This window comes from Manacus vitellinus, unplaced genomic scaffold, assembly GCF_001715985.3.
Source record: "Manacus vitellinus isolate BGI_N305 unplaced genomic scaffold, ASM171598v3 scaffold_12_pilon, whole genome shotgun sequence".
In the NCBI taxonomy this organism is placed as follows: domain Eukaryota; kingdom Metazoa; phylum Chordata; class Aves; order Passeriformes; family Pipridae; genus Manacus; species Manacus vitellinus.
The window spans coordinates 3,604,119-3,618,951 of NW_021938949.1; the positions used below are offsets into that span (position 1 = coordinate 3,604,119).

The 14,833-nt window shown below is 41.8% G+C and overlaps 1 protein-coding gene across 1 annotated transcript in view; it reads right to left on the reverse strand.

Annotated features, from left to right (window-relative positions):
* Positions 1 to 10,364: 10,364 nt before the first annotated feature.
* LOC103756343 (vasoactive intestinal polypeptide receptor 1) overlaps positions 10,365 to 14,833 on the reverse strand; it is a 29,957-nt gene continuing 25,488 nt past the window's right edge. Inside the window, exons 13-14 of the mRNA XM_029957806.1 lie at positions 14,321 to 14,362; positions 10,365 to 11,883 (exon numbers count right to left, since the gene is read on the reverse strand). Of these exons, the coding sequence (XP_029813666.1) occupies positions 11,695 to 11,883; positions 14,321 to 14,362 (231 nt within the window). The 3' untranslated portion in view covers positions 10,365 to 11,694. The remainder of the gene's footprint in view (positions 11,884 to 14,320; positions 14,363 to 14,833) is intronic.

Consider the following 14,833-nt stretch of genomic DNA (forward strand, 5'->3'; position numbering starts at 1 on the left):
AGGTGACAAAGCAAAGGAAATGTGTGTATATATCTCTTTTTAACAGTCACTGTAAATACCCAGCTGTACTCAAGGCCATTAATGGGGAATGTTTAACAGACAAACAAGAGGCCAAACCCACCCACTCAACTGTTCCCATTTCAGAGCATCTGCAAGTGATCCGTGTCCGTCCAAAGTAACAAGTGGTTGCTGTGCAGTTGTGATCCTTGGTTGCCAAACTGATCCCAGTCCGTGAATGGACATGACCTTTGTCATTTTGCCACTTGGTTTCCTTTTTGGGTTGGATTTGCCTATTTTTTTTCCCCCTCAGTCAAACATGCCCGAGCCTGTCCCTGTCTTTTGGCACGTGAATTTTTGCAGTGTTTCTCTTTTGAGTCTTAGGATGGAGCTGTTGTGCTTGGGTTTATCAAACCATTCAGGAGGATCTCCAGGAAGTTAAGCTGGATTTAGTCAGACATTCCCAGTGGACTTAAAGGAACAGCTGTGCCAATGTGAAACTGCCTCTCACTGCAGGAACTTGAGGCAAGAGCAATGGGATCCTCTGTGTTTTTCTGTACCCAGGGACACTTCTGAGATTGTTTGTGTTCTAGCTAAGCTGTGAATTTTCTAAAAGGGCCCTGCAGTAGAGATATACCTATATTTTTTTGGCATTGAGTGACAGATTGATCATTTGGATTCTTTGAGTTACAAAAATAACTGTCCCTTCCCTCCCACCTTAAGAGCAAAAGTTGGTTCCAGGGTGGTCTTTCCCTGCAGATGACCTTGGACCCTCTGCATCTGTGGCCAAACGTGGCATTGGGCTGCCACACAGCCCACGGTGCCTCTGCAACCTCTTGGACTTCTGTGTGTTGACTCTCCCCTGCCAGAGGCACAAGAAGGATCTGGCACAACATCCTGGAAGGTAAAAATCATCTGCATCTGGTGATATCAATGAGCAACTCAACTGAACAATGGGATGGCGTGGAAGGAAAATGTAAGGACTTTGGAGGACTTCCCACACCTGGCAGTTTTGTCTCTTTCAGGACATTCTGTTTGTTTAAGCACCAATGGTCTTACTGCTTTTTTGGGGGAGCAACTAGAATGTTCTTTCAACTTTTGCCTTGTAGTTGAAGCCACGACTGGTACTTACCTACTTCAATCCAGTGTCAATGATGTCAATTCTTAAGAGTCTTTATACAGAGCAAAAAGGCTTCGAGGACCATCCTAATGCTCACTTCACTTTGGATTTATGAACTGATATATATATATATAATATATATATATGTGTGTGTATGTGCATATATTAAAGACAAAAATGGAAATGACACTTTAAATGTGAAGTTTTGAACTGAAACTAATAGTAACCAGGAAATTCAAAATTCAGGCTGGTTCTTTGGTCTTCGTTGACATGATCATAAACTAAAAAAAAAAAAAAAGGGAAAGACTTGGAATTTTAGTGTCAGCTGAGTGTGAGCTTTTAATTTCACTGGTTTTGTTAGTTTAAGTAAAAAAAAAAAGTTTTAATGTCATTTTAAGCAAAGGTTTTTAAAAATAATCCTAGTTTACTTATTTTTAAAAGGAGGAAAAATCAGGCCTCAGAAAGTCGTGAAAGGAATATTAGTTGTAATAATCCTCAACACATATAGTGCTTTATGGGGCATGATCTGCTCTCAACTGTAGCAGTTTAAATGAATGTAAAAAATAATTTGAAATAGAAATAATGACTGAGGTTATATTGGTACAGGATCATGCTCTTACGAGATGGTTGCACCCCTGTCATGTGAAACCTGCCCTTGCACAGAGGACCAGTAAAGTGTTTAAACCACTTCCATTATACTCCAAATTCTCAAGTGGAATTTATATGATCCAGACACCTTTTTTTTGCACATCTGCAGCACTGATTTGCTGCTCTGAGAGCAGAATTGATCCCCTTCTTCCCAGCTCTCTGCAGAAGTCACTCGAGTGTTTTTAACTGATGGATTGGCCCTTCCTCTCTCATTAGATGTTTCCAAAAAAGCTATTTGAGAAAGTTTACCCTGCACTTGGCAGCCTGGACATTTTTGAAATCTAATGTTAAATGAACTGATACCACCAGGTTTGTGTTTTCTGCAGTTTGGGCTTTCACAAGTATTATATTGACAATATTGTAAGTGTATTATTTAAAAAAAAAAATCAAAAGCTATATTTTGCCTGAAAGACTAGTAGCCAGTTTTCAAGCATTAATAAATTAGAACTTTTGAGATAAAAGCTGGAGACTTTTTGCCATGTTTCAGTTCAGAGCAAGAAGGTGTTTGGATCTTTATTTTTTCATGTATTTTTGGTGTTGTTGTTGAAGCTTTTCCCGAGTTTATTTCTGGATTTTGTTGTTTCCCCGGCTGTCCTACAGTGCTCTGAAATTTGAGCTGGTGGATCTCAGTCCAGTGCCTCGTGGGCAAATGTCCACATCACCAAAACCACCCTCGAATCCTGCACGCTGGAGACCAGGCCCTCAGCTAAATTCAAATCAGTACAGAAAACTCTTATTGTTGTTGTTGTTGTTGTTAGAACAAACCCTCTTCACTTAGGATTGGGATTTGGCCTCAGCACATTGTTATTACTATCTATTTTTGATGGTCTCAGCAAGAGAATCCAAGGGTGGAATAGTCATGAAAACTTGACCCTTAATTCCTGGAGCCAATGCTCAGGAGCAAGACAAGTTGGAGAGCAGTGGAGGGGAAATTTCTGCTGTTGCAGACCCTGTGTTTCTTGCTCAAATTGAAGTCTTTGCTACCATTCACCAGCACTGAATTTCCTAGAGGAGAAGGTGCCTCTCGACATATTAAATGTACAATATCTCATACAAACCACCCCCTTCTCTCGTGATCTGACTTATCTGAAGTGTTGCTGCACTTTGCAGATGTGGCTTTCCCTGGTCACCTGAACTTTCTCAGTGTTGCTGGAAAGATCATGCTTGAGGTGTAAATAGTTATTGCAACCAGGCTCTGGTGCCCTGGCACAAATTAGCCCTCAAGAAACCCTCTCTGTTGAATGTAAGCTGCAGATGCTGCCCAGGCATGGCCACCACTCCCAGTGGCTGTTATTCCCATTTATTCCAGGAGGGAAGAAGCCCACAGGTGGTTTGCTTCCAGGTGTGTGTAAATATCAGCTGAGTGTAACAGTGCTTTGTTTGATTTTTTCACTGTGAAATATATTTTGGAGCAAGAAAGGCTGTGCTCTGAAAAACAAAACACAATTAAAATTGAAACAAGTGTGCAGTGCTCCTTGAGCCATTTTTTTTCTACCGTGTCCATAATGTTTTTCCTGTCTAATTTTCTTATTTTGCTTTTATAAGTGTACAAAAACTTTCTGTGCTGCAGCTTTTGTGACTATTTACTGTATCTAACCACTGTTTGATTATTGACTTGTCAGTGTGAAGTGCTGGTACTACAGGACAATTAACATCCCAAAATGAACACTACAGACTGTAATTGTAAAGGACAAGGCTTGTTTCTTTGCTGCATGGTGACCTCACCTCCTTTACCTTCACCTCCATTTAGCATATCTGGAACTCAGAGCCCAGGTAAAGAAACTTAAATGCTTAGCTATGGGAATTTTTGTTTCATAGAGGAGAACTACCCAAGTTCCTCTGCATCAGTTAAGTATTTGCATTTGACAGCCAGGTGTTAAAATTGGGTGGTGGGAGAAGGGACAGAGATGAAGGCAGGGGAGTCCAGAGTAAAATGCAATAGAGGTGCACTTTGGAAGTTAAATTCAGACACTATATTTGATGTCTGGCTCCTCCTTTTCAGCATCTGTCTCTCATTGCAACTAAAAGACTGCAACTGCAAGGCCAAACAGCCACCAGAATTGGGCATGACCTGCCTGTGCTGGTGGTTTGACATCACATTTGCAAAGGTGACTCTCCACAGACTCTCTCCATCATCAATGGCAAGTGGGAGATACCTTCCAGAAGGGACTGCAGAGCAGTTCATGGAACCAACAACCAAGGCTGGAAGTTGAATGACCATCTGGTCCAACCTTCGTGAGAAAGGGAGCTTAGTGAGGTTATTTAGCACCCTGTCCAGTCACCTCTTGGAAACCACCAATGCCCCATCCCTGGGAGGTTGTTCCCATGAATGGCTGTTCCTATTCTAAAAAATTCTTTTCTTATATCAAAATGAAACCTCTCCTGGTGCAGTTTGTACTTGTTCCTCTTGTATTTTCCATGTGGATCCTTGTGAAGAAAGAACTCTACCCTCTTTGCAGCCACCCTTTTGGGACTGGAACAGAGTGATGAGGTTCCTGCTGAGCCTTCTCTTCTCCTTCAGTCTTTCTTCACTGATCATCTCCTTGTCCATCCCTTTGACCACCTTCATGGTCCTCCTTTGGACTTTCTCCAGTCTGGCCACCTCTTTCTTGAACCGTGAGGACCAGAGTGGGACACAATATAGCATTTCTTAGAGTCCTGCTGGAAACCTGACCTGGGAGAATCTGCTCCTTTTCCAGCAGGGACAGAAGGATTAGTTGCCATAGTTTGCCTTGGCAGTGTCATTTTTGCAAAATTGTGGCTTTTCACAGTATTTTCATGTCCATGGTGGACAAAGTTCTGCTTCTGAATAGCGTGAAAGCTTCTGGTTATATCAAAGATTCAGGGGGTGTTTTCCTAATCCCATGGACAAAAGAAATCAGCAACTGAAAATAAGCAAAGCCAAAATGAGCAAGAACAAAACATATTTACTCAATGTGAAGGAAGGTCTGGAACTGACATTATTTCATATTATATTATTCTCACTCCTAAACTGATCACCTCTCCTTTTCAAATTCAGTGGGATTTTCTTTTTCTCACCTTCTCTTCCCACTGGAAAGTTATTGCAAAACTTTTCTCCTTTGGCAGTTAGAAACCTATTTTTTTCTGAATTCCAAGTTGAAATAATTCCTGGTTCTCTTAGGTTCCTTTTCATACCAGTCTGGCCTCCAGTTTCTTCCTCTCTTCCTGAGGTATAAACAGCTTTATTTCAGATAAAGTCTGCAGTTTGTCTTTGATCATACAGCTGAAAGATAAGACTAAAAAAAATCATGCTATTAAGCTGTGTTTGTTTCAGCTCTAATCCAAGTTTGGGCAGCAAAAACAATGTAAGGAATCAAATACAGATGTGAATTCATGCAGAATAGCAGGAAAATTACCTGGAAGCAGCATGTCAAGCACCCTGAGGGGAAAAAAAAAAGAAAGAAAGGGAAAAATAAAAACTAAGAGATAGATTTCCAGTTCTTGAAAGCCTATAAATGGTATTTGGTTTTTGAGTAATTTTCTTTCAGACAGGTCTAAAGGGAAAGTAATTCCAATATTTTCCCTTTCTGTTTTCAGTTTTGATCTTGCAAGAGAAGCTATATCACTGCTCTTTCCAATCAGAGGCATAGGACACATACTCAGAAAAAATACTGCAAGAAATCATCGTTCAAATGGCCGAAAAGACACTGATTGTGTCAGTTTGTGAGGTTTCAGTGCTCATGTGTCTGACATTGCTACTAAATCCCTGCCAAATCTGGTCTGCAAACCATAAAAATATCCAACTTAATTTTCCAGCCCAGCCCTGACAGAAATTAGATATAAAAATTTTAGTGTCACAGAAAAAAAAAAAAATGTCCAGAGTGACTTTAGCAAAGAGTGGCAACAGAAGAAATGAAAACCTCATTAATTTAATTGGCTTTATCTGCCTTGTTATTTGAAATTGTTTTTCAATATGTTTCAGAAACAATTGCTGATGTCAGAGGTTTTTAACCTGTGGTCTGTGAAGACTTCAGAGCCCAGAGACTATTTCTAAAGTGTTCATGGGAGAGGATTAAAAAAAATAAGTTCATTTTTGTGTGTAGCAATAGATGTCTGGGAGGCTTCTGAAGAGCTTCAGTCCTACATGTCTTTATGCAAGGGCTCCCACAGATAAAAACCTAGAAAGTTCAATAAATTAGGATTTTCCCCCTTGCTTTGATTATGTCCTTTCTTGATATTAAGACTTTCACTTTTGTTCTGAGGTTTTTCTCATGTGGGCAGGGCTTCCAGAGAAATGTGTGCTTATATTATCAATATTCTACTTATAATCACTGCAGAGCAGTGAATGTGCCCTCAACAGAACTGTTATACATGGAAGGGAAGTAAGACAAGTGGGAAGAGCAGACAGAGCAGAATTTATGGACACCACATGGGATCCTGCTTGGCCTCCAGCTGCCAGACAAGATTGGAGTCTCTTATAGTTCCTGGGTCATATCTGTGAGCTCTGTGTGGATATCTAGGAAACACATGAACTCCCTGCGTGGGATTCTCTTCCAGACTCAGATACTGAACTTTGTTATCTCTGTGAGGGCAGTGTCTCCTGGAGTCTTGTTTCTACGAATGTAAAACGTGCATAAGGCAAAAAATACAACCAAATACCTGTTTTTAAGTAGTTTTCTTCCTTAGGAGTTAAATATCAAGGGCTATATTTCAACACCTGGCACCTTCAGCATTAGATGGTCTGGCCCACAGTTAAAGTCCTGGAAAAGGTCTTGTGTCCTCAAGCAGTCAGCTAAGGAGATACCCACACCACTCCACTTTAGACATCAACAGCTGAGGTGTCTCCCTTTGATCTGCTTTCTCCACTTTGCCTTTGTGGCCACAAGAGACAAAAGAGCAATTTCAGAGCACAAAAATCAAACCCCGTATTTTTGATGTCCACTCAGAGGGGAGATGATTCACACTTTGCTGGTGTTTCTTTCCACCAAGAGGTCAAGATGGCCAGACTGGAGACAGATGTTGGCACTGTGGCAGCCTGGATGTGGAGATGGATTTTCCCTGGCCTGGTCACTGCTCTTCTGTTTCACACGTGATGAGAAATAATGGCTTTGAAAAGCTTGGGGGTGGCTTCTGTCGGGTATTATCAGCCAGATCTGAGGGAGGTTTCATGCCTGATAAAGGCTTAGTAGAGTTTTCAGGAAGTCTCCTTCCCTCTGTGAGGTTGTGTCCATATGACCAGCACTTCTGTGTCCGGAAACAAACCAGATTATACAGCGCACATGCAGTGAAAAATAAAAAAAATTAGGATTTTATCCTCTGCTTTCAGCAGTCAGGAACATGCAACCAGTTCAGAATTGCATTTAAAGGACAAACTAGGAAGATCTGGAGTGTTGCAGTTGCAGTTAATGATGCTCTGATGTTAAGCTCCATGTATATCTGTACTAAAGAGCTAAATTCAGCTAAATACACATTGTACTTTGTGTATGAAAACACACCAGCAGAGCTTGAACAATGTTTTGAACCTCGTGGTCTTTCACCTTCTTATGATTCGAATTGCAATTTCCCATTGGCTTTCTTTTGGGGAATTCATCCATGTAAAGAATTACTGTGTGATATGACACTGTGTGATCTGACACTCTTCAGTGTCTGAAATTCCTTAGGCTTCTGCATATGCCTTTCCCAATGGACTTTGTGCTTGCAGAGAAGTCTCAAGAGGCCTTTGTGTATCAGTATAATCTGTAAAAACAAATATTTGGTGTGTTCATTCTCTTTCCCTTCTACTTGTCAATTTAGTGGCAATGCAAACCTGCTATAGCTCTGAGAAGTACCAAGTTATTGGATGGAAAGCTGTATTTTGGCTTTTGACTGTGTCAAGGTACAAAGTTATGGCCTGTTGGGTCTAATACTGACCTTTTTTGGTCAAAACTGGTTTAACTGGTAATGGGATTTGGGGTTATTCAGCTTTGTTATGAGGTGGAAACACAGATATCAATTGCTGCTTTCTAACCTTTTTTGTGTTTTGAGAAATTGTTTTTAACATGTATACTGCTGTAGATGACACAATAAATGTATTATCATTTTGTATAAGTCTGTTCTGATATAAAATTGCACCAAAGAGAACTTTTTGTCTGTGAAGTTACAGGGTAGTGGGTTGGTTGTTTTTTTTTTTTCCTGAAGCAAAAGGATGGAGGGGGGGTTTTTTGGGGCTGAAATTTGCTTCCTTCCTCATGAGGGGGAGTCCAGGAATTCTGCTGCTCAAAGTCAGTCCTGGGCCAACCAGGAGTGAAGTTTTTGCCTTTAATGGGCCATGAACCCTCTTCCTTCACCATCAACCAGGGGAGTTACATGAGGAATGTTTTTATCACCCTGAACCAGTGTCAAACACGACTGGGGTCTAATATCACCAGTACAAAGGCAACACACTCTCCACTGCAACTAAAAGCCCCTGTGCCTCTGAGTTTTGATCCACAGGTCTTTGGGGACCTAAATATTATTTCTGTTGTCCTCAAAGACCTCCAGTTGGCAAGGCTGAACAAAATTGATGTCTGTAACTCCTGATATGCTTCAAGGCTTCATTTCTTTTATAGTCAAACCTAAAGAGTTTAATCATTAGGTTAATTTTAAAATATCAGGTACATTCACACTACTGGAACAGAGGACTCCACAGTAGATGACCTATTTCTGATATTTTTTCTGTCTTTAGCCTCTGCTTCAGCTACCACAAGTCTTTGCCAGTCCCTTGTGAATCTGTGAATCTCCACTCAGGCTCCATCTTTCCACTGTTGTCCTCCCTCATTGCTCAGCCAAAGTCCAGATATGTGGATCCTCATCCTTTGATGGGGAAATGGATACTCATTTATTGGAACTGTAGTTAGAAATGTGTCAGGGAACAACCAGGGCTGTGGGGTTGGGGATCCCCATCCTACAGCACTGCTGAGGCAGGACCTGGGATAAAAGGGGATCTCGGGCCCATGGGCAGGTTGGGTCTTGGGAGGGACAGGGCAGATATATGGATTTCCTTTTCTGCTGTGCTTCAAAGCCGTGGAAATATACTTTTACATGAATTTCCTTTGACCTAAAGCAGCTTCAACCCCTTCTTTAAGGGCTGGATGATGGTCCATAGGACATGTCTCCCCTCTCCACCCTGTGCAGGAGGGCTGCATCACTCAGTATCTTACTAATCATGGAGATCAGCAAATGTAGATCAGAGAATCTGGAAAAAGCCTAATTTGTAAAACTCACATCTACTCTAAGTGATTTTTTTTTAAGGCTCCTTTTATAGTTAAGAGGCAGGGAAAGAAAAGGCACCTCCAAAAGTATTTCAGCTCCCTCTAGAAGTCCTTTGTAAGTACCCACTATTTTAAAGGCACAATACCACGTTATAGGAGTTTGCTCCAAAAAACAGACACCTGGTTTAAGTGAGGAAAACCTCATTCACTAGGTCTGTCAACACACCTTGAATTCAGTTGCATTTTCTGCAGCTGAAAAAAATCTTAGACACTCCAATAATTCTTGCTCTGGGTGCATTAGGCAGCCTGGGGGAAGTTCTGCATTGGCAAAGCAGGTGAAGCTGCCTGCTGGGAGGATTTCTTTCAGTCTGGAGCCCACACAGTCAAACTTTCTGAAGAGGTGACTCCATCAGATTTAAAATTCTACTCTCTGAGAGGAATTTCAGTTACATTAACAGCCTGTCTTTGCTGCAACATCCCCCCCCCCCAAAAAAAAAAAAAAACAACAAAACCAGCAGAAACAGCTGGTTTTGATCTTTCCAGGTTGTCATGCAGTTTGTAAAGGAATTTAAAAAAATAATACTTGAAGAGTTAAATTGTGTAAAAGACACCAGGAGGAGAAAACAGCTTTTCCTGGCTGATATAATTCATTAATCCATTGCAGCTGCCCTTTATTAGTAATTTAATTCTCAGGCCAGGCTGTAGCTCAGGTTCACGTTGGGTGTGAGCAGGGAGCAGTGTTTTGGAGCACTGGATCGCACAGATCCAAACAAACCAGCAGCATTCCCAGCTCCAGGAGAGGGCAGTGGCTCCACACAGAACACACAGCGCTGCTAAACCCAGCCTGTGACAACCTTTTGCTGCCTTCCTTGTGAAGGAAGATATCCCTGAAGCATTCCCGACTCCCACACACACCATCATACCCACAGGTGTGTCATCAAGAAGAGATCAGCAACTTTTTCACAGCCCAAACAAAATCTTTATCCATGAAACTTTTGCACACCCCAAGATTATTAACCTTCTTTTTTTATATAAAGTCTCAAATGAACTATCCAAAGTGACACAAATTAAATTTCCAAACTCACAAAAGCTGTAATTATCACTTGCATTTTATAGCTGTACATCACACAAATGTGTTCTCATCACAATTCTTTTCAACAGATTGAAACAGCACAGGAGCAAAGGTTACTCTGACAAGTAAAACTGATAAGGATTCTGATAATCAGAACAAACAAAATTACTCATTACAAAGAACACACAATTCATTGGGACAGATGAGCCTAATTAATAAATAACTCATTTGAACCATATTTATAGAAATGTGGACAATTCACCTCTGTCCTAATAACAGAACTAAAAATGAAGCACCTAAAACCAACAAAGAGGTTTCCACGAGTCAAATGTCTGTTAACCCAAATAATTAACCAAGAGCAGAGCAAATTGAGGGACTGGAACACTACTTTTTTAAGCTAAACTGATGCTGCTGTTCACAGAAAGCCAGGATGTATGTGCATGGCTGTGGTCTCCAGCAGTGCTTCCAGGTCTGATGCAGGTTCTCCTGGGAATGCTCCTGTCTTGAAAGGAGCTGTAGCTGTATCTTGTGTACCTTTCTTTACTTTTGGAGAGGTTGAGGTAGAGTCCAACTCAGTCCTGAAGAAAGAGGAAGGTCACCCAAAGAAGTGATGCAAGGACAGCATTGGTTCTGAGCTTTACTGGGCCATGCTTTGCCTCACTGCCCTCACTGCAGTGTGGATAATTCTGTCCCATGAAACATCATCGAGTGGAGTGACAACGAGCTGAGAAATGCTGAGACAATCACAGTGATCACAGCAATTTGGTCCTCAAAGCCAGGTCCCTCCCAAAAAAGCACAAAAGCACAGTTTAATTGTGCGTTTCATTGATGGATCCAGCTAATCCTCAGCGTTATGGTGACAGGTTTGTTCCAGCTCACAAAGAGCAGCAGCTGAGCTCTAAAACCAGGTTTATAAGTCATTCTGAGCTCAAGGCAGCCCAGCTGGACACTGCATTGTGTTTGTTCTCATTTCTTCCTTCATCCATACTCTGCCTAATATTCAGCTGATCCATATTTTCACATAGACAAGAGAGGGCTTAGGATCCTCTGACCTAATTTAATCTCTTTTCAATAGGCATGGAAGGTAAAAACCCGAGCAGATATTGTAACTGTCTGGTTTTTTTGTGGCATTCTAGACACCTTGAGATTCCTTTTAAAGGAGGTTGCTGTTCCATAGGTGGTGCTTGGCAAGTTTCTGTGCTTAATTCCCACTAAACTGACTCAAGCTGTCTCAAAACAACACCAGTAATTATTACGACAAAGCTTTGCCACCAAATAACTCTTTCTGTGCCAAAACTTGGTCACCAAATAACTCTTGCAAATGAAGATTAGGAATAGTGCACTTGAAAATTGGAAAATTTGGGAAACACTAACAAAGACACGACAAATGTGGTGGGCCTGAGGAGAGTTAATGTGGGGTTTTTTTTTATTTTTTAGGGTGCTAACCTGTTGATTCATACTATCCCCAGGCCTGGCTTTTCCCAACAAAACAAATGGACTTTATATACTTAAAGAGAGAGCCAGGGTTGGGATATGAATCTGTACCAGGTGAGAAAAGCAGCTCACGACCAGGACAAGGAATTTACAGAATTCACACTATGGAAAGCCAAAAGGATCCAATTTGCCATCTCTTAGGTAGTACATCCCAATGCCACAGCTAGAAAGCCTCAGACAGTAGTTACACCATTGTGGTACCCAGATGTTTTCCTTTTTGGGCTGATTTTTTCCAGCAGGGACAACTGAGTGACGTAGTTGACGGGACTGTTTTCCCTGGACAAAGTCCCGTGTTTGTGGGTGAAGGTCAGGTATTCCTGATACTGCCACTTGCACAGTTGTTTCTTCAGTTCACTTTGAACCTGTAGAAAAGGAAGTTCAAAACAAAGAAACAGAAAATTAAGGCCTAGTGGACACTGAAGGTAAAACATGGATATCAGCCTGACTACTCAGCCCAGAGTCACAAAGGCACCAGAAAAACCAGGATTAATCCTTAACACATTTTTAGAAGACCTTGAACTGTGTCCCTATCCACTTTTGAAAATAAATAGACCCAATTTCAAAAATTCAGAGGATGACATGTAGAAGTACATTAAAAGAGAGGCTTCCTCCACCAATCCAGTATTCCAGTGCTATCCCAGCAAACTCAAGGCCCTTCAGCACTGCCGTGTATAAATCCCAGCCCTGAGTTTCCTCCTGTAGAAATAACACCTTTCTTGGCAGCAGCACAGTCTCTCACATTGTCACATTGTCACAGATACTCAAAACTGGAGAAACACACACACAGAGAGAAAATAATAATTATTATTTATGATTGCAGGGAGCCATAACAGATGCACTGCCAAGTGGGAACGAGGGGCCAAGCTGCTCCAGAAGCAGTTTTCCCAAGCAGCATGGACACAAGCCAACCCAACTTCATCTTGGGGCCAGAGATCACACCCTGCCTGTCCCTTTTTTACCACCTCCTGGATTTGTGTGTTGTGAGATACAATATGGGAGCTATTAAATCCTGTTGGCAAGGAGTCTGTGGGTACAGAAGGCAGATGGGAAGGAGAGCATTCTCTATTTATAGTCAGTCTTGAAGGCCCTCTCTCAGAACAGCACTAGAATGACCATTATAAATTGTTTTCCTAAGTAACAAATGTATTTTATTATGTATTTTAGGCATTGTTCATCCATGGGTAGGATTAACTGCACCTTTAGCCATCCCTGTGAGGTGCTGGAACGTGTCCAGAGAAGGGCAATGAAGCTGGTGAAGGGTCTGGAGAGTCAGTCCTGTGAGGAGCAGCTGAGGGAGCTGGGGGTGTTCAGCCTGGAGAAAAGGAGGTTCAGGGGAGACCTTATTGCTCCCTACAACCCCCTGACAGGAGGCTGTAGGTGGAGGTCAGTCTTTTCTCCCAGAAAACAAGTAGAAAACAAGAAGAATTGGCCTCAAGCTGCACCAGGGGAGGTTCAGGTTGGACATCAGGAAGAATTTCTTCCTGGAAAGGGTGGTCAGGCATTGGAAGGGGCTGCCCAGGAGGTTTGGAGTCTCCATTCCTGGAGGTGTCCAAGGAAGGAATGGATGTGGCACTGAGTGCTCTGGGTTGGGGTACAAGGTGAGGATCAGGCACAGGGGGGGACTTGATGATCTTGGAGGGTTTTTCCAAAATTAATGACTCTGTGATTCTATAAGAAGTGTCCGCTCTCATTTACAAGGGAGACTTGAGCCACTCTTAGTTGGTCATTCCTCTCATTTACCCTACACACTTTTCCAAGGATGAGATGTGGTTTTTACATTTTCTCACCAAATTTGGTTCATTCTGCTCTTCTGGGGAAGGTGCCAGCAAATTTAGTCAGGTTTGGAAATGATAGGAACAGGTAAAATGTACTACAGGGAACTTCTCCCAATTCTAACAGTGTTATAAAAGCAGGAAAGAAAGGGTTTGAGCAAAATTAGTGAATGCACAGGCCCACACTGGGAAAGGGAAAGGGGAAAAGAGAAAAAAGGGAAAAAGGGGAAATGGGAGAAAAAGGGGAAAAAAGGGGAAAAAAAGGAAAAAGGGGGGGGAAAAGGAGGAAAAAAGGGGGGAAAGGGGGAAAAGAGGGGGAAAGATGGGGAAAAAGAGGGGGAAAAGGGGGGGGAAGCAGGTAGAATAGAGGGAAAAAAGAGTGGGAAAGGGGGAAAAGGGGGAAAAAGGAGAAAAAGGGAGAAAAAATGGGGAAATGGGAGAAAAAAGGGGAAGGGGGAAAGGGGTAAAAAGGGGAAAAAAGGGGTGAAAAGGGGGAAAAAGGGAGAAAAAGGGGGAAAAGGGGGGAAAAGGGGAAAAAGGAGGGAAAAGGGAAAATAGGGAAAAAGAGGGGGGAAAGGAGAAAAAAAGGAGAAAAAAGGAGAAAAAAGGAGAAAAAAGGGAAATGGGAGGAAAAGGGAGGAAAAGAGGAAAAGGGGAAAGTGGGAAAAGGGAAAAAGAAGAAACTCACTAGGAGAAAATAAACTTAAAGGAGCATCACAAGCTTTCCATGGAAGCACCATCATGACAGACATCAGACACAAAGCAGGAGACAAATCCCTGCCAGGAAAGTCAGGAACAGTTTGGAAAGGGTCAGGGCTCCAAAGGTTGTTTGTGTCCTCCTGTCAGAACTGGGTGAATACAAACAAAGGCAACAAAGGTACCAAGGGAAAAGGAAAGCTCTGGGGATGTCAGGCTTTCAGCAGCAGATCAAAGCACTGATCTGTTCTGAAAATAGGAAAAGAAATTAAAAGCAAGAGGGGGCCCTGGGTTTTAAAGGTTTTGATGATGTTATTTCCTCGTTACTCACCTCTGCGTTGGAGAAGCAATAGAGAAGAGCGACAACAAAACCCTGGGACAGGGAGGGCAGGGAGAAAAAAAGCCAATAATCAGGATTTAAAGCACAGAATCAATGACAGACAGCAAGTTTCATGCACAATTTGAGTAAGACAGACAGCAAAAAAATATAATGTTTTCCATTTTTCCATTGAAAGTCAGGTGATGTGGCACTATTTATTGAGTTTTCATAGCAGAATTAAATTCCTCAAAGGACTGGTGATATTATATGTATGTTATTGCCCTTGTATGGAGACAGTAAGGACTGATTTGCTGTTTATTGTATCCTACAAACAACTTCTCCCTCAGATAAGGGAGTAGGGGTACCTGTTTTCTTCTAATCTATATTTACAATAGTGAATACAGTTATTACAAAGTGTACCATACCCTCTCAAATCCATGACATTCTTCTGACTAGCAGTATAGCAAAACAAACCATGAAATATTAACATGATTCACCACTCCTAAAGGGTAAGGGCAGAGAAGG